General features: G+C 40.6%; 1 protein-coding gene across 3 annotated transcripts in view; it reads left to right on the forward strand.

Annotated features, from left to right (window-relative positions):
* Positions 1–19,342, forward strand: part of LOC126088105 (solute carrier family 12 member 8) — a 189,238-nt gene that overhangs the window by 125,514 nt on the left and 44,382 nt on the right. For all 3 annotated transcript variants that reach the window (XM_049906204.1, XM_049906212.1, XM_049906221.1), the window contains exon 9: positions 1,839–2,038. In XM_049906204.1, coding sequence (XP_049762161.1) covers positions 1,839–2,038 — 200 coding nt within the window. The remainder of the gene's footprint in view (positions 1–1,838; positions 2,039–19,342) is intronic.

Here is a 19,342-nt window from a genome sequence, read left to right on the forward strand (position 1 = left end):
TGAGTGCGTATAACATTTTACCCAAGAAGACACAAGATTTTAAAATTGTCATTTCTGATGTAACTGACTGAGTGAGTTTGAAGACTTTTGTGCACCAAGAACTAAATTTTGTATAAGATACACAAAAATTATTGTATCTCAGGAAATGATAATTGTACACTCAATATCTTTTTTGAGGCATATTAAATATGCATTTTATTAACGTGTGCAGCATACATCTTTATATTTTGTTAATCTGATAATGTATGCAGTCTTCTTGGGTTAATAATCCTAAATTACATCTGCATTTGATCAAATCCAGCATAACCTGTGAATTAGGAAATAAAGAGCTGTTTACAAAATATGTTTTATGCATATAGCAATAACGTTAGGTTAACACTGAAAATTAAGAAAACAGACTCAGAAAAGAAGTGGTGAAAAAATTTCATTGATCAATATTCTTCGACGTGGAAATACGGGAAATGAACTCCAAAAAATCTGTTCGATTTTGGTGTCATACGTAACACTGATTACAAAATTTCAGGTGTGATCATGTTAATGGATTTATTGCATAATTTGTATGCCTTAACCAAATATCTTTTTGAAAATATGTTTATCGTGGAGGTTCTGCAAAAGGAATTATTCACCTAGATTTACAGCACTGGCTCTTTATTTAAAAGCTTGTGACTGAACCAAAACCATCTTTGCCTCTTCAGGTTGACAACTTATTTTGCAATCATGCTAACTGAGATGCGAAATTTATAACTCTTTGACTGAATGTTGTGCTATGTTGCACCCTATATAGACATCAAAAAGGTTTCAATTCTTGGGGAGACTTTGAAATTTCACATCATATTTCTCTTTTCTAGTGCAGAACATGACAATTTTTTCTTTCCAAATTTGCATTTGGATCCACAGATGAGAACACCTGCCTTATAATATGGCCATTTTTTACTTCCAGGGACTGCTTTAGTTCTTCTGCCATATAGAACGATAATGGAAATTCTTGGATAGAGCAATACGTAAAATAAGAGGAAGGCAAGCACTCACGTATAGTGGATTGCTGCCTAGAGTAGAGAAACAAATGATAGAAAACAGCATTCATGCTAGCTTTCAGGTACTAGTTTTTTTCTAGCAACACACACACACACACACACACACACACACACACACACACACACACACACACACGGAGCAAATGAGTGGACAAATTGGCGACTCTATTTTGGCAATGTTTCATAAAGTTTTGCATTCTCCTTGACTGTATGGTAGTGCCAAAAGTGCTGTTGTGCCAAAGAAATGGAATATTTCCAGTAATCTGTATGACAACTTAATAAACGTAAATTGTGTAGCAGAGCTGCATTTTCCTTGATGCTCAGCAGTGCCAAATGTTAATTTGTCAGGATTCTGAAGTGAATAGAAACTCTGTACCCTATAGCCCGATAGTGCCCTCTCTTGTCCCATGTTGCATACACCTATCCCTTAGAGAAGTTGGCCAGTCTTGGCTGAGTATGGATGGTTCCTGATCTGTGATGTTAAGGTAGCATGAAGCGAGTTATGGACAGAGGGTGTTGGTCAAGATAGAAAGAAAAATAAAACAGGCATTCTCTCTCTCTCTCTCTCTCTCTCTCTCTCTAACTAGCCCACATTTTGAAATCAAAACATTGAGTCAGTACATTTTTGAAATTATTAATACTTCATTATCAGTTTGGGTCTCAATTTGATGTGTGTTCATTGTGATGCAGGAGTAGTATTATTATTTTTACGTTTCCCATTATGTTCATAACTGTATCCTTTATGAATAATGTGAAAATGAGAATAATTACTTTTGTGTAGTGATTAAATTTAACATTTTGCAGCGGGGTCCCAATAAAGTGCCACTGTATTCATTGGCAGTGGTTGCAGTCGTTACGCTGACTTTCATCCTAGTTGGACAGATAAATACACTTGCACCTGTTGTCACCATGCCTTTCCTGATTACATATGCCTCTATTGATTACGCATACTTTGCATTGGCACAGACACATGATATTCACCAGAGACGTGAAGACAGATTTAGGTGAGTAACCTGCATAGTTTTTTGTGACTAAAAAGTAGTGTTACGCAGACAAGCATTTACATAATAATTTTATACACTCTTAGACTGTACTATATACAGGTTGTGCCAGGAGGAATGATCAATATACGAGGATATGACAGGAATCATCATTCAAAGTGAAAAAGTTGAGTAAACATGGGCTTGAACATGCATACTTAAGGGGTTTGAGCACATCATCATCTTTGAGGCTGTGAAACAAATCTTTTCTGCTGCTTACTCTTTTTATTCCATATTTTTGGAGAAAGCAGTATGGACCAAAAACAATTGTTTAGTAGACAAGGGCTCTAAAATGCGTACCTTAAGAGCTAAGAGCACTTGTTCAATAGAAGTACTGATTTTACAGTAATAAAGATAAACAAGTTCTCATAGCTCTTAATGTTTGGAATTTCGAGTTCATGTGTACTATACTGTCTTGCTTTGAATTATTCTTCCTGTCAAATCCTGAATATTGACCATTCCTGCTGGGACACCCCATTTACGGAACAATCTTCAGCAGTTCTGGAAATTATTTTGTCACATGCATGAGTACTTAATATGTGAACATAATGGTTTTATGGGTGCACTGAACCTAAATGAGAATTACGCTAGAATAATACTACTTTGAGAAAATACAGTATAATAATACCAAAACCACCAGTGGTGAAACAGGGAGGGTATATTGAAAATGCTGTAAGAACCAAAAATTTATGGAGAAAAAATTTTAAAATTTGAGTATTGTAGAGAAAATAACAAAACAATGAAATAATCCCCAATGAGATATTCAGTAGCATCAAAAAAGCAAAAGAAAATTCTTCACAGCTAGGAAGGAATACTTGTCATCTAGCCATAATATGGAAAAAAGTAACTAAGCTTGATACAATCTACTCTAAATGTGTCCAGGCCTTAAAATCATATCCAACCCTGCCTTTGATGGGGTAGGTGATGCTTGTGACTGGACTGGAGTAGGTGGTGGTGGTGGGAAGATATATGGAACAGGGCTATGAACCATGTGGCAAGGGATTGGGAGCAGGGGATGTGTAGGGATGGACAAGGATATTGTGTAGGTTTGTTGGGTGGCAGAATCCCACTGTGGGTGCGGTGTAAGGATAGCAAATAGAATATGCTTCATTTCAGAGCAAGACGAGAAGTAATTGAAACTCTAGCAGAGGATGTGATTCAGTTACTCCAGTCCCGGGTGGTGCAGAATCACAAGGGGAATCCTCCGCTTTGGCCAGATGGTGGGACTTTGGTAGGTGGTGGGTGACTGGAGAGATAAAGCATGGGAGATCTGTTTCTGTTCAAGGTTGGGATGGTAATTTTGATCTGTGAAGGCCTCAGTGAGACCCTTTGTATATTTCAAGAGCAACTGCTAATCACTACAGATGCAACTGTGGCTATGCTGTATGGAAGGGACTTCTTTGTGTGGAATGAGTGGTGAGGGTTGGGACTTAAATAGTGGCAACTATTTATTCACAACCGATACAAAAGAGTGACGTGTTTGCATCTGTTACTGTCTTTCAAAGTAGTCACCAGCATTGTGTAGAACCCGTTGCCATCTTTTGCCCGCGCATTTTCATGCAAAATGATGGGTGGGTGCATATAGTGCAAGCTGTGGCTGCTCTGTTTGGTCGATGGGACTGGGAAGTACTGTACCATCCACCATACTCCCCGGACTTAAGTCCTTGTGACTTTGCAGAGATTGACAGGCAGTAGATCGTTCCATTCGCACCATCAACAGAACAGGCTCTGCTAACGGTATACTACGCCTTGCACATCGCTGGCAACGGGTTCTACATGACACTCGTGACTACTTTGAAGGACAATAACAGGTCCAAAGATGTAACTCTTTTGTATCGGTTGTGAATAAATAGTTGCCACTATTTAAGTTCCAACGCTCATATCAAAGTCATGTTATTGCTAGTGGTTGGTAGGTTTGATATGGACAGGGGTACTAATGTAGCCATCTTCGAGGTAGAGGTCAATATCGATGAAGGTGGCTTGTTGGGTTAAGGAGGACCGGGTGAAGCCAATGGGGAGAAGGTGTTGTCGTTCTGGAGAAATGTGAATATGGTGTCCTCACCCTTGCTCTAGATCATGAAGGTTTCATCAAAGAATCTGTATCGGGTAGAGGTTTAGGATTTTGGATGTTTAGGAAGGATTCCTCTAGATGGCCCATGAATAGGTTGGCATAGGATAGAGCCATGAGTGTGCTGGTTGCCTAACTGTGGATTTGTTTGTAGGTGATACTGTCAAAGGAGAAGTAATTGTGGGTGAGGTTGTAGTTGGTCATGGTGACCAGTAAGGAGGTTGTAGGGTTGGAATCTGTCAGGCATTGGGAAAGCTGCTGTTCAGTAGTGAGAAGGCAATGGGAATTAGGGATGTTAGTGCAAAGGGAGGTGGCATCAGTAGTGATGAGCAGGGCACCAAGTGTTTAAGGAACGGGTGCTGGGGAGAGTCAGTGGAAGAGATGGTTGATATTTTTGTATAAGTAGGGTAGGTTGTGGGTAATAGGCTGAAAGCGTTGGTCTAGGAGACGGTAATCGTCCACAGTGGGGCATCCTGGGTGGTTGGGTTTAAAGACTTTAGGAAGCAAGTAGAAGGTAAGAATGTGGGAAGTTGTAAGGATGAGGAGAGACATAGACTCAGGGGAGAAGATGTGGAATGAGCACAAGGATTTGAGGAGAGACTGGAGATCCTGCTGTATTTCTGAAATTTGGAAGGGTTTGTAAGTGGACAAATCTGACAGCTGGTGGAGCCCTTCCATCTGGTAATCCTTGCGGTTCAAGACAGCAGTGGTGGACCCATGTAGTACCTGCTGACAAGAGCTCCACCATTGTTGTTTTGAACCACAAAGATTACCTGGCAGATGGACTCAACCAGCTGTCAGATTCGTCCATCTACAAACCCTACCACAGTGACCTCCTTCCAGAGATCCAATGGGATCTCCAGTCTCTCCTCAAATCCTTGTGCTCATTCCAGCCCCACTGTGGCTAGTTACTGTGCCCCCACTGAGAGAATCTGTACTCTCATAGACCAACAACTTCAGCCTATCAAGTGCAACCTATCCCACTTATATAAAAGATACCAACCATTTCCTCCACCAACTCTCCACAGTTCCTGTTCCTTTACCACATGGTGCCCAACTCATCACTTCTGCTGCTACCTCCCTTTAGATCAACATCCCTAATGCCCATGGCCTTGCCACTACTAAACACTATCTTTCCTTATGCATGAGGGTTTCAAAATCTAAAACCTCCTTACCCCCAATTATTTCTCCTTTGAAGCCATCACCTATAAACAAATCTGGTGTACGGCAATAGGCAACTGCGTGGCACCGTATTATACCAACATATTCATGGGCCATCTAGAGGAATCCTTAACCACCCAGAATCCCAAACCCCTCACCTGGCACAGAAAGTCCCACCATCAGACCACGGAGGAGGATCCCCTTGTGATTCAGTGCCACATAGGACTGGAGCAACTGAATCACATCCCCTGCCAGGGTTTCAACTACCTCTCATTTTGCCCTGATATGAGGAATGTCCTGCCCACTATCCTTCCCACCCCCTCCTACCATGGTATTCCGCCGTCCACTGAACCTACACATAAACTCGTCCATCCTTACACAACCCCTGCTCCCAACTCCTTGCCTCTTGGCTTATATTCCTGTAGTAGACCTAAATGCAAGACTGTCCCATACATATTCCCACCACCACCTACTTCAGTCCAGTCACAAGCATCACCTATCCCATCAAAGGCAGGGCTACCTGTGAAACCAATCATGTAATCTACCAGCTAAGCTGCAACCACTGTGCTGCAGTCTGTGTGAGCATCACAACCACCAAGCTGTCTGTCTACATGAGTGGCCACTGACAGACTGTTGCCAACAAACAGCTGGATCACCTAGTTGCTGAGCACACTACCCAATGCTACAATCTTCATTTCAGTGACTGCTTCCCAGCCTATGCCACCTGAATCCTTCCTGCCAATTCCAGCATTTATGCATTGTGCAACTGGGAACTCTTCCCGCAATATATCCTCTGTCCTCAGAGCCCCCTGGCCTCAGCCTTCGTTAGACACTGCCCTTCACCCACATATCCCCTTCCCTGTTCCCACGCCAGTACTACACAGCCCTCTGTTCCACCAATGCTCCCACTGTTTTATCACTTCTCCCCCCCCCCCCCCCCCCCCCTCTTCTCCCGCCACATCTCCACTCGAAACTCTCAACTGCACCTAGCTGTCAACCTTCTCCCCACCTCGTCTCTGTATACTCCTACAAGCAGCATTTTATCATCCCCCACCCCTACCTTGCTATCCCTCCCCCTCCTTGCCCCAGCCTGCTCTTTACCCCACCATGCAGATTGCTTCTCCCACCTTATACTGTTGCTCACAGTTTGGGCTGTGCAGCCAGAGACAGTGGCCAAGTATGTGCGAGTTCCATTTGTATTAATGTGTATTTATGTTGTGTAACTCAAGTTGAGGCCTTTTGGCCGAAAGCTTACTTGTTTAACTGTCTTTTTGTTGTGCCTGTCTGTTATTCAACATCTCTACTATGTCATGAATGGCAATCTATTGTTTTCATAATATTGTCATCAAATAGATAACTATTGTGTTGATAGATATGGCCAACTAATTGATCTCTTTATTTTTGTGCTGTTGATAGAGGAGATTTTTCTTTACCTATGCTACTAAGACCTTATCGTTTGTGAGAATTGATATCCACAAGACCTCTTCCATCTTCTTTCAGTGCGACACATCTCTTTTTGCATGCACCAATATTTCAGATTTATGAAACATACAAGACTTCACTGCAGTTAAAGATAATAATAATTCTCGTTTTGGTCATCACATTTAGTTTCCTTAATGTAAACACAACTTTTTTTATTTTATTTTATTTTATTTTATTTTATTTATTTAAATGTCAAGTTCCATAGGACCAAATTGAGGAGCAAATCTCCAAGGTCATGGAACGTGTCAGTACATGAACTTACAACATAAAAAGTAATAACAGATAAAAATAAATGTTCATGAACCTGAAAGAAAATCAGTCCGTAAGTTTAAGCAAACGCTATCAGCAATACAATGAGAATCATCTTAATTTTTCAAGGAACTCCTCGACAGAATAGAAGGAGTGACCCATGAGGATACTCTTCAGTTTCGATTTGAAAGCGCGTGGATTACTGCTAAGATTTTTTAATTTGAGTGGCAGCTTATTGAAAATGGATGTAGCAGTATACTGCACAGCTTTTTGCACAAGAGTTAAGGAAGTCTGATCCAAATGAAGGTTTGATTTCTGCCGAGTATTAACCGAGTGAAAGCTGCTTATTGTTGGAAATAAACTAATACTTGTAACAAGAAATGACAATAAGGAATATACATATTGAGAGGCCAATGTCAAAATACCCAGACTCGTGAAAAGAGGTCGACAAGAGGTTCGTGAACTCACACCATTTATTGTCCGAACTGCCCGTTTCTGAGCCAAAAATAACCTTCTAGAATGGGAAGAGTTACCCCAAAACATAACACCATATGACATTAGTGAATGAAAATAAGCAAAGTAGACTAATTTACGTGTCGAAATATCACTCACTTTCGATACCATTCGAATAGTGAAAATGGCAGTATTAAGTCTTTGAACAAGATCCTGAATGTGGGCTTTCCACGACAGCTTACTATCTATCTGAACACCTAGGAATTTGAACTGTTCAGTTTCACTAATCATATGCCCGTTCTGTGAGATTAAAATGTCAGGTTTTGTTGAATTGTGTGTTAAGAACTGTAAAAACTGAGTCTTACTGTGATTTAACTTTAGTTTATTTTCTAAGCCATGAACTGAGGTCATGTACTGCTCTACTTGAAACCGAGTCAATGTTGCACCCAACATCCTTTACTACCAAGCTAGTGTCATCAGCAAACAGAAATATTTTAGAGTTACCCATAATACTAGAGGGCATATCATTTATATAAATGAGGAACAGGAGCAGCCCCAACACTGATCCCTGGGGCACCCCCCACTTGACAGTACCCCACTCAGATCCCACATCACAGCCGTTATCAACATTGTGAATAATGACCTTTTGCTGCCTGTTGCTAAAGTAAGAGGTGAACCAATTGTGAGCTACTCCCCTTATTACATAATGGTCCAACTTCTGGAGCAATATTGTGTGATCAACACAGTCAAATGCCTTTGTTAAATCCAAAAATACGCCAAGCGTTTGAAACTTTTTGTTTAGCCCATCCAGTACCTCACAGAGAAAAGAGAATATAGCATTTTCAGTTGTCAAACGACTTCTAAAGTCGAACTGTACATTTGATAGCAAATCGTGTGATATAAAATGATCAATTAACTTTACATACACAGCCTTTTCGATAACTTTTGCAAACACTGATGGCATAGAAATAGGTCTAAAATTATCTACATTATCCCTTTCTCCCTTTTTATAAAGCGGCTTTACTACTGAGTACTTTAATCGCTCAGGAAACTGACCATTCCTAAAGGAAAAATTACAAATATGGCTAAATACAGGGCTAACATGTGCAGCACAGTACTTTAATATTCTACTAGACACTCCATCATAACCATGAGAGTCCTTAGTCTTCAGTGATTTGATTATTGTCTCAATCTCCCTCTTGTCTGTATCACAGAGGAGTATTTCAGACGTCAATCTCGGAAAGGCATTTGCTAAGAAATTTATATGATTTCCTGTAGATACTAAATTTTTATTTAATTCACCAGCAATGCTCAGAAAATGGTTGTTAAATACTGTACATATATATGATTTATCAGTAACAGAAATATTATTACTGCAAACTGACTTTATATCGTCAACCTTGTGCTGCTGACCAGACACTTCCTTCACAACTGACCATATGGCTTTAATTTTATCCTGTGAATTAGCTATTTTATTTGCATACCACATACTTTTTGCCTTGCTAATAACATTTTTAAGCACCATTTTAAGCACCATTGTTTGTAATGGGCTACTGTAGCTTGATTGTGACTACTTCTAACATTTTTTATATAATTCCCGCTTTGTTCTACATGATATCCTTATCCCACTAGTCAGCCAACCGGGCTGTCCATTACTGCTAGTACCCCGTTTAGAATGTTCTAATGGAAAGCAACTCTCAAAGAACATGAGAAATGTGTTATGGAAAGCATTGTATTTATCATCTATATTATTGGCATTATAAACATCTTGCCACTCTTGTTCCTTGACAAGTTTTGAAAAACTCTCTATTGCTGTTGGATTAACTTTCCTACGTAGTTTGTAATTAAATATGACATTGGTTAGAGTACAAAAACCTTTTAGTGTTAAAATTTGTGCATCATGGTCTGAAAGGCCATTCACCCTTTTACTAACAGAATGCCCATCTAGTAATGAAGAATGAATAAAAATATTGTCTATGACTGTGCTACTGTTCCCCTGCACCCTAGTTGGAAAAAACACAGTTTGCATCAGATCATATGAATTTAGGAGATCTACCAACATCATTTTTCTTGCACAATCATGTACAAAATTAATATTGAAGTCACCACATAGAACTACTTTCTGGTACTTCCTACAAAGTGAATCAGGAACCCTCTCTAGCTTAAGCAAAAATGCTCTAAAGTCGGAGTTAGGGGACCTATAAGCAATAGCAATTAGTCTGAACTTAGGCCATCTGAGGTGTCTTGTCTGAGTGGTATATCAGAAAGCGCGATGAATACTGTAATATTTTGACAATTGTGTAGCCTAATTTGGTCTTATTCATGTTAATTATTGTGTTTTTCTTCTCTTTCAACATCTTTCTGTTTTCTTTCTAAAATTTCTCATGTTTTTCTCATTGATTCTGTGGTGTCAGCAAATCTAATCTTTTGAGACTCCACACCATTAAATTTCACCCCTTCCACATTCTCTTTACATTCTTCAGTGCTTCCCTCCATATATGTTTCAAAAATACTGGTCCCAAGTTACTGCCAAGCAGTAGTTCTTTCTAAGCCCCTTGCACTTGACTGCTTTTGTGTATGATATCTTCTCGCTTTTTATACGATTCACTGACTGTTCATTTTCCTCTAAAATCTTGACTAACGCTAGACAATCTTCATTAACTTATTCCATCTTACATTATTTTCTAGATCTATGAATGCAAAAATGGTTGTCTTGTGTCCATAATTTTGTCTATAAACTGTTGTAATGTTATTGTAAGTGTGCTGGACAAGACAGCATGCTAATACCTAGTATCACCACCTCTAGCATTGATGATGTCTTCAATTTGGAGAGAGGAAGACAGTCCACAAGTTTCTTCAGTTCCCAGCTGAAGCAAATACAAATGATGATTAGATCCTATAGTGCTACCATATGTGGTGCAAGAGATATTGATTGCTAAATTTCACCTACTGTCCCAAATAGTCCCAGACATTTTCAGTGGGGTTAAGATTGGGATGACTTAGCGAGCCAGTCGAGGTGTGATAGGTTGCTTGTGTGTTTATCAAAGTAGCAGCTCAGTGAACACGCTGTTGTTAGCTTGGAAGACCAAGTTGGTTTTCAGAGAGTAAAGTGACTAAAGAAGATGCAAGTGTCTGCAGTATAGTCATCAGGAGGATGTAGAGGGAAGGGCAACACTTGGGTCACCAAGAATTTTGAAAGAAACATACTTGTTCATATTCACGGAGATGTGAATGATTGGACTCAGGACATGTTATGAAAAACACCTCCAAAACACAACAGAACCAACTCGAGCTGCAACTACATCCTTCACCACATACTGTGAGTTATATGCCATATTGGGCCATCAGTACACTCAGCACCTTGCATCATTTGAGAAAAGGCAGAATCGTGACTCATCAGATCACCCTACATCCCTCCAGTCAGCTATTGTCCACTATTCCTTAAAGACACTTGAGATGGTCCTCATTGATACATCAGTAAATAGGATAATTTCTTCCATGGTGTGGTTATGGGCAAGTCCAAACACAATAGCTTTTCTTCTGTCATGTCTGTGCATTGTCGTATCTTACTGCACTGATTCCATACAACTTATTGGCTTAGGCGTATGAATTAACTGCCGTGACATCAGTGGTGGGGGGCCACATGGTCGCCTATTACGAGTTCTACACCATGTACAATGTTCCAGAGTGAGAAGTGTGCCCTTTAGGGGGTGGTTTATGTACAGGGTGTTCCAAGATTAATGGTCATAATTAGGGATGTGACAGGAATGCTCATTTGAAGCAAAAAACTGCTTATGGTCATATGCTGTATTCTGAATGGTTTCTTAGATAGAACACATTTCATGTACAGAGTTATTTATTTTGTGTGTTGTTCAATACATTGTCAGGTTTACACATATAAAACAGTTCATAAACATCAACAAGTGTTTCATAAGGTATCACTTGAAAAATACATATTTGCAACACATTCACCTCTAAGCATTACCGTACACATCTCATTAGAGCTGTTGTACAGTTCACAATAAATGTTTGATTAACCAACAGTCAACTTCAGTGTTGTGTGAGTGCTTCTGCAAGTTCCCTAATAAGGGCAGCAATATCCATGATGTGACCAAGCACTTCATCCGGTGTACTCACATTTTGTTTATGTGCTTTGGACTTCATCCTAACCTATAAATGAGAATCTAACTGTGGAAGGTCTGGCAAGTTAATTATACTACCATGACCAAGCCACTGATTAGGGTAAGTGCAGCTGAAATGTTACCTCACACAACTTGTAAAATGTGAAGGGGCCCTGTCAAGTTGGAAATACACTGCAGTTCACATGCCCAAAGGACTCATTCATTCTTCTAAAATGATTGGACCTATCAATGTATTACCAATCAAGCCACGTCAAACACTGATTGAAAAATGAACTTGGAAATTGGTTTCCATTGTAGCATGTGGATTTTCTTGTGACCATTAAAGACTGTTATGAGTGTTGTTGGTTCCACTCTGTGTAAACATGGCTTCATCAGTGAATAATATTAATGGAAGCACATAATGATTATCACTTAACCAGTAACAAAATTCAATTTGTGTGTCATTAACACTAGTGTGAAGATTCTGGGTACACCATAAGTAAAATGGGTACAAGCTTTTTGCATGTAATGTTCATCATACACATGCTCATGGGACACTGGTATGCATAAAAAGACACCGTGTGCTGGTACTACGGATCCAATGCACCATTTCAACAGTATGTTACTGTTCTTGGAGAGGCTGTTGAACTACACATTCAGGAGAAAAATGATTACTTATAAGAGTACATATTTCATGCAATATGCTGAAAAGTCTAGTAAACTCATTATCATCAGGAATTCAGTATGTCCTAATGCACTGACGGTATTCTTTTGATAGCAACAGATGAATACCATCGCAGCAGCTGTAGACAAACACCATATCTGCATATTCTTCATTACTGTAAATGGGTGGCATTATAGCCAGTGCATACACAAACGCAGTTAACTGCTGCTTCTGTCAGGCACACTCTTAGTTCCTCACACGAGTTTGCTCGTAACACACTATGGACAGCTGTGTTTTCTGTGGTTAAGTTTAATGGCACAATGACATCCTGAGCTAAGAGGTTGCAAGCAATGAGGTGGGTTGGGCTAGAATAAAGGTTAAAGAAGCTGGGTGGGTAAGACGCATGTGTATGTGTCACTGACCCAAAAACAAATGTAAATTAAATCTGCTTTATCTGGGAAACCATTGGGAAGAAAACACTTATCCACATGAAGCTTATTCAATTGAGCATTCCTGTGATATCCCAGAATACTGATCTTTTTATCCTGGGACACCTTGCATTATCTGGTGGCATAGTTTCCCTTATACTCCCATTCTGTTTAAATTCAAACTGGTGGTCACCTAAATTTGGTTCATTTTTATTCTTAATGGGAGAAATCATGAAGGGAGTCACACAGTAATAAGATATCTTGGGCAAATTATCTCATCCATGCAGTCCAGCGCAAGTTTCAAAAATTTAGCCATACAAACCCCGAGTTGTGCTTTTCTCACATGATGTTCTGAAAGCCATGGATTCAGACAATCAGGTAAAAGCATTATTTCTTTACTTCCAAAAAAACATTTGTCTTGGTAAGACATTAACACATTGATGAAAATTCTGCCATGCAGCGTCTCGTATGAAATGTGTGACTGTCTTGAGGATTTCTTAGTAGGGAGGAGGCAGCATATTATCTTGGATGGAGAGTCATTGACAGATGTAGAAGTAACTCCAGCAGTGACCCAGGAAAATCTGTTGGGATCCTTACTGTTCATGAAGAATTTTGATAATTTAACAGAAAAGATTAATAAACCACATATGTTTTGTTGATAACCAGTTACTTGCATGATGTGCTATACTAAATATGCTACTGGAATAGTCAGTCAGACCTTGATAAGATTTCAAAACAGTGCTAACATTAGTAATATGCTTTAAATGTTCACAAATGTAAAATGGTGTACTTCATAGAACACGAAAGATAATATGGTATGTGTTCTGTCCTACTCAGTGTGTGACACAGTGAATGACGGAACAACTGTCCATTCTGAGTGGTTGTTAGCAACTAAGTTTGCATAGTGAGGAGCTGATTGGAGACAGAGTCCAAAACACACGGAGACTGCCATAAGCATATATGAGCAATCCTGAGTGAATACCAAAAGAGAGAAAGCCTTAAAAGAAGTGGTGGACAAACATTTTAATAAAAGATTCAGTCTGAAGTCTTCAGATGATAACAGGCAAGTGGCAGTATGTGACTGTGCATCCTTATTTAAGTACAGAACTCTGCCTGTTGTACTGTCGGCTTTTGTCAGCTGTGGAACTAGAAGGAATTGTGTCTCGCTCACCGGTAGATCTGTACCTGCAGATTGGAAAATTGTGCAGGTCGCACCAGAGTTTAAGAAGGGTAGTAAGAGTAATCAATCGAACTACAAACCTGTATCATTGACGTTGGTTTGCAGTAGTGTTTTGGAGCATGTACTATATTCAAACATTATGAATCACCTCGAAGGAACGATCTATTGATACGTAATCAGCATGGTTTCAGAAAACATCGTTCTTGTGCAACGCAGCTAGCTCTTTATTCGCACAAAGTAATGGCCCTATCGACAGGGGATCTCAAGTTGATTCCGTATTTCTAGATTTCCGGATAGCTTTTGACACCGTTCCTCACAAGCAACTTCTAATCAAGCTGCGGGCCTATGGGGTATCGTCTCAGTTGTGCGACTGGATTCATGATTTCCTGTCAGGAAGGTTGCAGTTCGTAGTAATAGACGGCAAATCATCAAGTAAAACTGAAGTGATATCAGGTGTTCCCCAGGGAAGTGTCCTGGGACCTCTGCTGTTCCTGATTTATATAAATGACCTGGGTGACAATCTGAGCAGTTCTCTTAGGTTGTTCACAGATGATGCTGTAATTTACCGTCTAGTAAGTTCATCCGAAGACCAGTATCAGTTGCAAAGCAATTTAGAAAAGATTGCTGTATGGTGTGGCAGGTAGCAGTTGACGCTAAATAACGAAAAGTGTGAGGTGATCCACATGAGTTCCAAAAGAAATCCATTGGAATTCAATTACTCGATAAATAGTACAATTCTCAAGGCTGTCAATTCAACTAAGTACCTGGATGTTAAAATTACGAACAACTTCAGTTGGAAAGACCACATAGATAATGTTGTGGGGAAGGCGAGCCAAAGGTTGCCTTTCATTGGCAGGACACTTAGAAGATGCAACAAGTCCACTAAAGAGACAGCTTACACTACACTCGTTTGTCCTCTGTTAGAATATTGCTGCGCGGTGTGGGATCCTTACCAGGTGGTATTGACGGAGGACATCGAAAGGGTGCAAAAAAGGGCAGCTCGTTTTGTATTATCGCGTAATAGCGGAGAGAGTGTGGCAGATATGATACGTGAGTTGGGATTGAAGTCATTAAAGCAAAAACGTTTTTTGTCGCGGCGAGATCTATTTACGAAATTTCAGTCACAAACTTTCTCTTCCGAATGCGAAAATATTTTGTTGAGCCCAACCTACATAGGTAGGAATGATCATCAAAATAAAATAAGAGAAATCAGAGCTCGAACAGAAAGGTTTAGGTGTTCGTTTTTCCCCGCGCACTGTTCGGGCGTGGAATGGTAGAGAGATAGTATGATTGAGGTTCAATGAACCCTCTGCCAAGCACTTAAGTGTGAATTGCAGAGTAATCATGTAGATGTAGATGTCTACTTGCAGTCACAGTAGTTCAGACTCCACATTGGTATTGCAGCTCAGCAGGGAATCCAAATGTTTGCTGGATACAAGAATATGAAAATAATATCAGTGAGCTACAATTGGAATCAACAGATCATACAAACATCTGAGTATAACAGTTTGTCGGGATATGAAATAATGTCGCAGGCTCATTGTAGATAAAGCAGATGTTAGACTTGGTTTCATTTGTAGTATACTGAGAAAATGCAATTGTCTACAGATGAGATTGGTTATAAATACTTACACATTCTAGAAATTTTTCACAACCAGTGGTAAGTGGGTAATGTGGGAATATACTACAACCCACTACATATTGCTCTGAAAGGAGATGTAAAGACAATGTTAGATTTATTACAATACACACAGAGATAGTTAAACTGACAATCTTCATGTGTTCCATATGCAAACAGATTGGGAAGAAACCCAGATATGTTTGGTGCCACACTTGTGAGTAGTTTGCAGAGTACAGATGTAAATGTAGCACCTCTCCCTTATACATGGCTATGACCTTCCGTTGAATGTACATAGTTAGAATTAGTAGTGATATGTAGTTAACAATACAGATAGCATGTCCAAGAACAAGAGCAAAATGGAAATTAAATAAATATTTTACAAAATCAGAGAATCTAGGTTAGAACTGTTGTAACATTGTAGAAACACATTATCAGAATTCCCACCAATGAAACTTTATTCTGCTTTCGCATGAAGGGATACACTGAGACACTGAATGAATGAAGTAGGAATCAGTTTAATAACTCTTAACCATTAAAGAACAGTCTAAAAGGTGAGCATACAATCTTCTCGTAAACATTTGTCTACCCAAGAGCCCTGCACACCTTCTCACATGAGACTGCTTTGTACACATCGCAATGCTTTCTGCACCATCCATGCCCATGCAAGGTTACCTCTTTAGGCTGGCCATGGAGGTGCGTGCTGTTTGTTTATATGCAGTCACTCTATGGGGTTACAAAACTACTTCTGCCATGAAGAAAAGTATTCACTTTGGAGGGGGCCTTGTCTTCATTGGATAGGGATGACTACTGGAGCGTCTGTCATGCTGCCACAGGAGAATATGGTTTGAAATGGCACAGGTGTGGACAGGCATGGTGCCCACTCCCCTGTGAGTGACCATAAAGGAGCACCGGTAATGGAAGTGCTGCATCAATGTTCACATTTGGGCAGGCACTTGGCGATGGAGGCAGCAGAGGAGACAGCAGCAGCCGAGGCGACGGGCTGCAGAGGTGGTTGTGGCATGACCCAGACTACTCCACCCATTGGTGGCAGCAGCCAGAATGAGGAGGGCACAGGAGCTGGAGGGGGCATGGACCGCACTTTGGGGGCCAGTGCAGATGGTGGAGGCAGCTACTGGGGCAGAGCTTCGGCACTTGTTCAGTCATGTGTGGGGAGAGATGGTCATAGTGTCATGACATCAAGGCATTGGAGCTGCACATGATAGAGACGGTGGCCTTGGTGGTGGTGGACTGCCACTTGTATCCACTTAGAGTGCCAGCCAAACATTTGGACTGAGATGGCCAAGTCTGGCTGGAATCATTGCAAGGTGGGCACCAGTACGTGGCCGGGTGCCTACCGGAGCAGTTGGAGCAGTGTATGGCGTTGACACTGTGAAGCAGCTCCGTGGGGCTACAGTCAGTGATGAGAGTGAACCACTATGAACTCAAGGCCCTATCAAAGACTGCCCAGGAGAAGACTGAGTGATATATTTTTTCATCTTCATTTTGAATGTATGGACCAGCCACTCCATTCCACCATCAGACTGGGGATGAAAGGGTGGGGCTGTAACATGCCGAATGTGCAAAAATATTCAAAATCTTAAGACACAAACTGTGGGCCATGACTGTAGCTGCCGTGAATGTGGACAGCCAACAAACCATATAAGGAAATTTTGAGAAAGCGTAAACTACTACAAGCCAAAATGAATTGAGGAACTGACTCGCAAAATCAGCATGAGTACTCTCCCAGGGGCACTGGTGGTCGAGCCATACGGAAAGAGAGTCCCAAGGTACCACTCGATGGGCAGTGCAGTGGGTGCAGGCTGTCACAGTGTGCTTGATCTCATTGTCAATATCCTGCCAAAACATATGGCAGTGGGCCCAGCAATTTTGTACAGGAAACGCCCCAATGGTCCAAGTGGAGAAGGTACATGATGTCCCGCCGCAATGTGGGTGGCATGAAAACTGAGGGTGCTGACTGTTCAGTGGCCAACAGTAACATGCCATAAAGTACTGAGAGATGGTGGTGGAGAGCAAAATAATCGCGCAAAGGATTTGATGACCCTTGGTCCAGTGTTTTATCGTGACAGCTGTGGTGGACAAATTGAACAACCCAACATAAAACATGATTGGCCATGACAGCTGCCAAAATCCAAAAACTGTTAATGAGAAAACCATCCACGGTGTTTTGAATTTCAACGTCTAAATAGGAATACATCTACATAAAAGGCGACTGGTTGCAGTAATTTCTGAAAACCTTTACACAACAGTTCATCCTGAAAAAATGCTGGATTGGAGATAATCAGCAATTGAGAAAGAGCATCCTCATTAGTGTGTTGCATTTTGGGTTGGAAATGAATCTCATAACATAGCGTGACAAAAACAGAGCCCAGCATTACAGTGGATGTTCTGCTTTGTCTGGTAAAGATGCTTAAGGGGTGAAAAGAGAAACCATAGGTTTATGATCAGTAATTGAATGGAAATCAGAACCGTATAGGAGAAAATGAAATTTTTTGAACGTGTACACAATAGCAAGATCTTCTTTTTCTATGCGCAAGTAGTACTGTTGTGCCTGATTCAGAGTTTCGGAAGAGCATGCAATTGGGCATTCGGAACCATCTGCATATTTGTGCATGAGAATGACCCAAGACCATATTGGGAGATGTTTGTAGCCAAAGCAATATGTAGCCTTGTTGGAAGGTAACCAAGCAAGGTGCTGAATGTAATTGTGACTTTAGTAGGGTAAAAGCATACTGGCAGGTGGGTGACCAATGAACAGGAACATCTTTATGTAAGAGAGCATGAAGTGGCTGTGTCAATGTGGCTGCACCAGCAATAAATTTACGGTAGTATGCAATCTTTACAAGAAATACTTGCAACTCTTTGATTTTGGTAGGGTGCAAAAAAGCTGTAAGATCCTCGTATATTGAGGCCAGCATGCAAGACTTCAAAACCGAAATAGACAATAGATGGATGAAAAAACTGTGATTTGTTCATATTCCATTTCAAACTTGCAGCCTGTAGCACCTTGAGAAAGGCATGAAGGTGCCGCAAATGTTAATCTGATGAAGAACCTGAGACCACAATATCATGCAGGTAGTTAATGTGCATGAGTTGGTCCAAAAACTGTTGGAAAATGGTAGGAGTGCTAGCCACACTGAATGGCAGGTGCTGGTATTGGTATTAAACCAAAGGGATTATTCACTATGAGCAAACACTTGGAATCATCATCCAGAGGCAGCAGCAAGTTAGTTTCTAATGAGTCTATTTCGGAAAAATGCTTGTCCCCGGAAAGCCGTGCTAAGAGGTCATCCTGATAGGGTAAGGGACAGGTGTCAATAATAGACTGTAAATTTATAGGCTTTTTAAAATAGCCACAGGGCTAAAGGTTGTTGTTAGGTTTTGCTACAGTTACTGGAGTAGACCATTCACTAGAGGAGATAGGTGTGATAACAACAAAGATGTAACTTGATGTAGTTCCAGGTTGACGTGCTCCTATAAAGCTATTGGGATTGGGCAGGCATGAAAAACACTGGGACAGACCATCAGTTGCACTGCGAAGTAAGGCTTGAAATCAGTAGCCCACCCTAAACCTTTTGAACACAGGGAGAATTCTCTGCAGAGTGCATTTTGTTGGCATGGAACTTGATCCAATACCAGATGCACTTCATCAGAAACAAGGGACCCAAAAATTTTGAAGGTATCTAACCCAAATAAGTTACTAGAAAGGTCAAGAACTGAACAGATGTTTTGTATACTACAGAAGTAGGAAACTGTCCCAATATAGGTATTTGTTGTTTGTTGTAGCTCACCAACTGAGGAGAGACAGGAGACAATGCCTGTG

Source organism: Schistocerca cancellata, chromosome 1 (genome assembly GCF_023864275.1).
Source record: "Schistocerca cancellata isolate TAMUIC-IGC-003103 chromosome 1, iqSchCanc2.1, whole genome shotgun sequence".
In the NCBI taxonomy this organism is placed as follows: domain Eukaryota; kingdom Metazoa; phylum Arthropoda; class Insecta; order Orthoptera; family Acrididae; genus Schistocerca; species Schistocerca cancellata.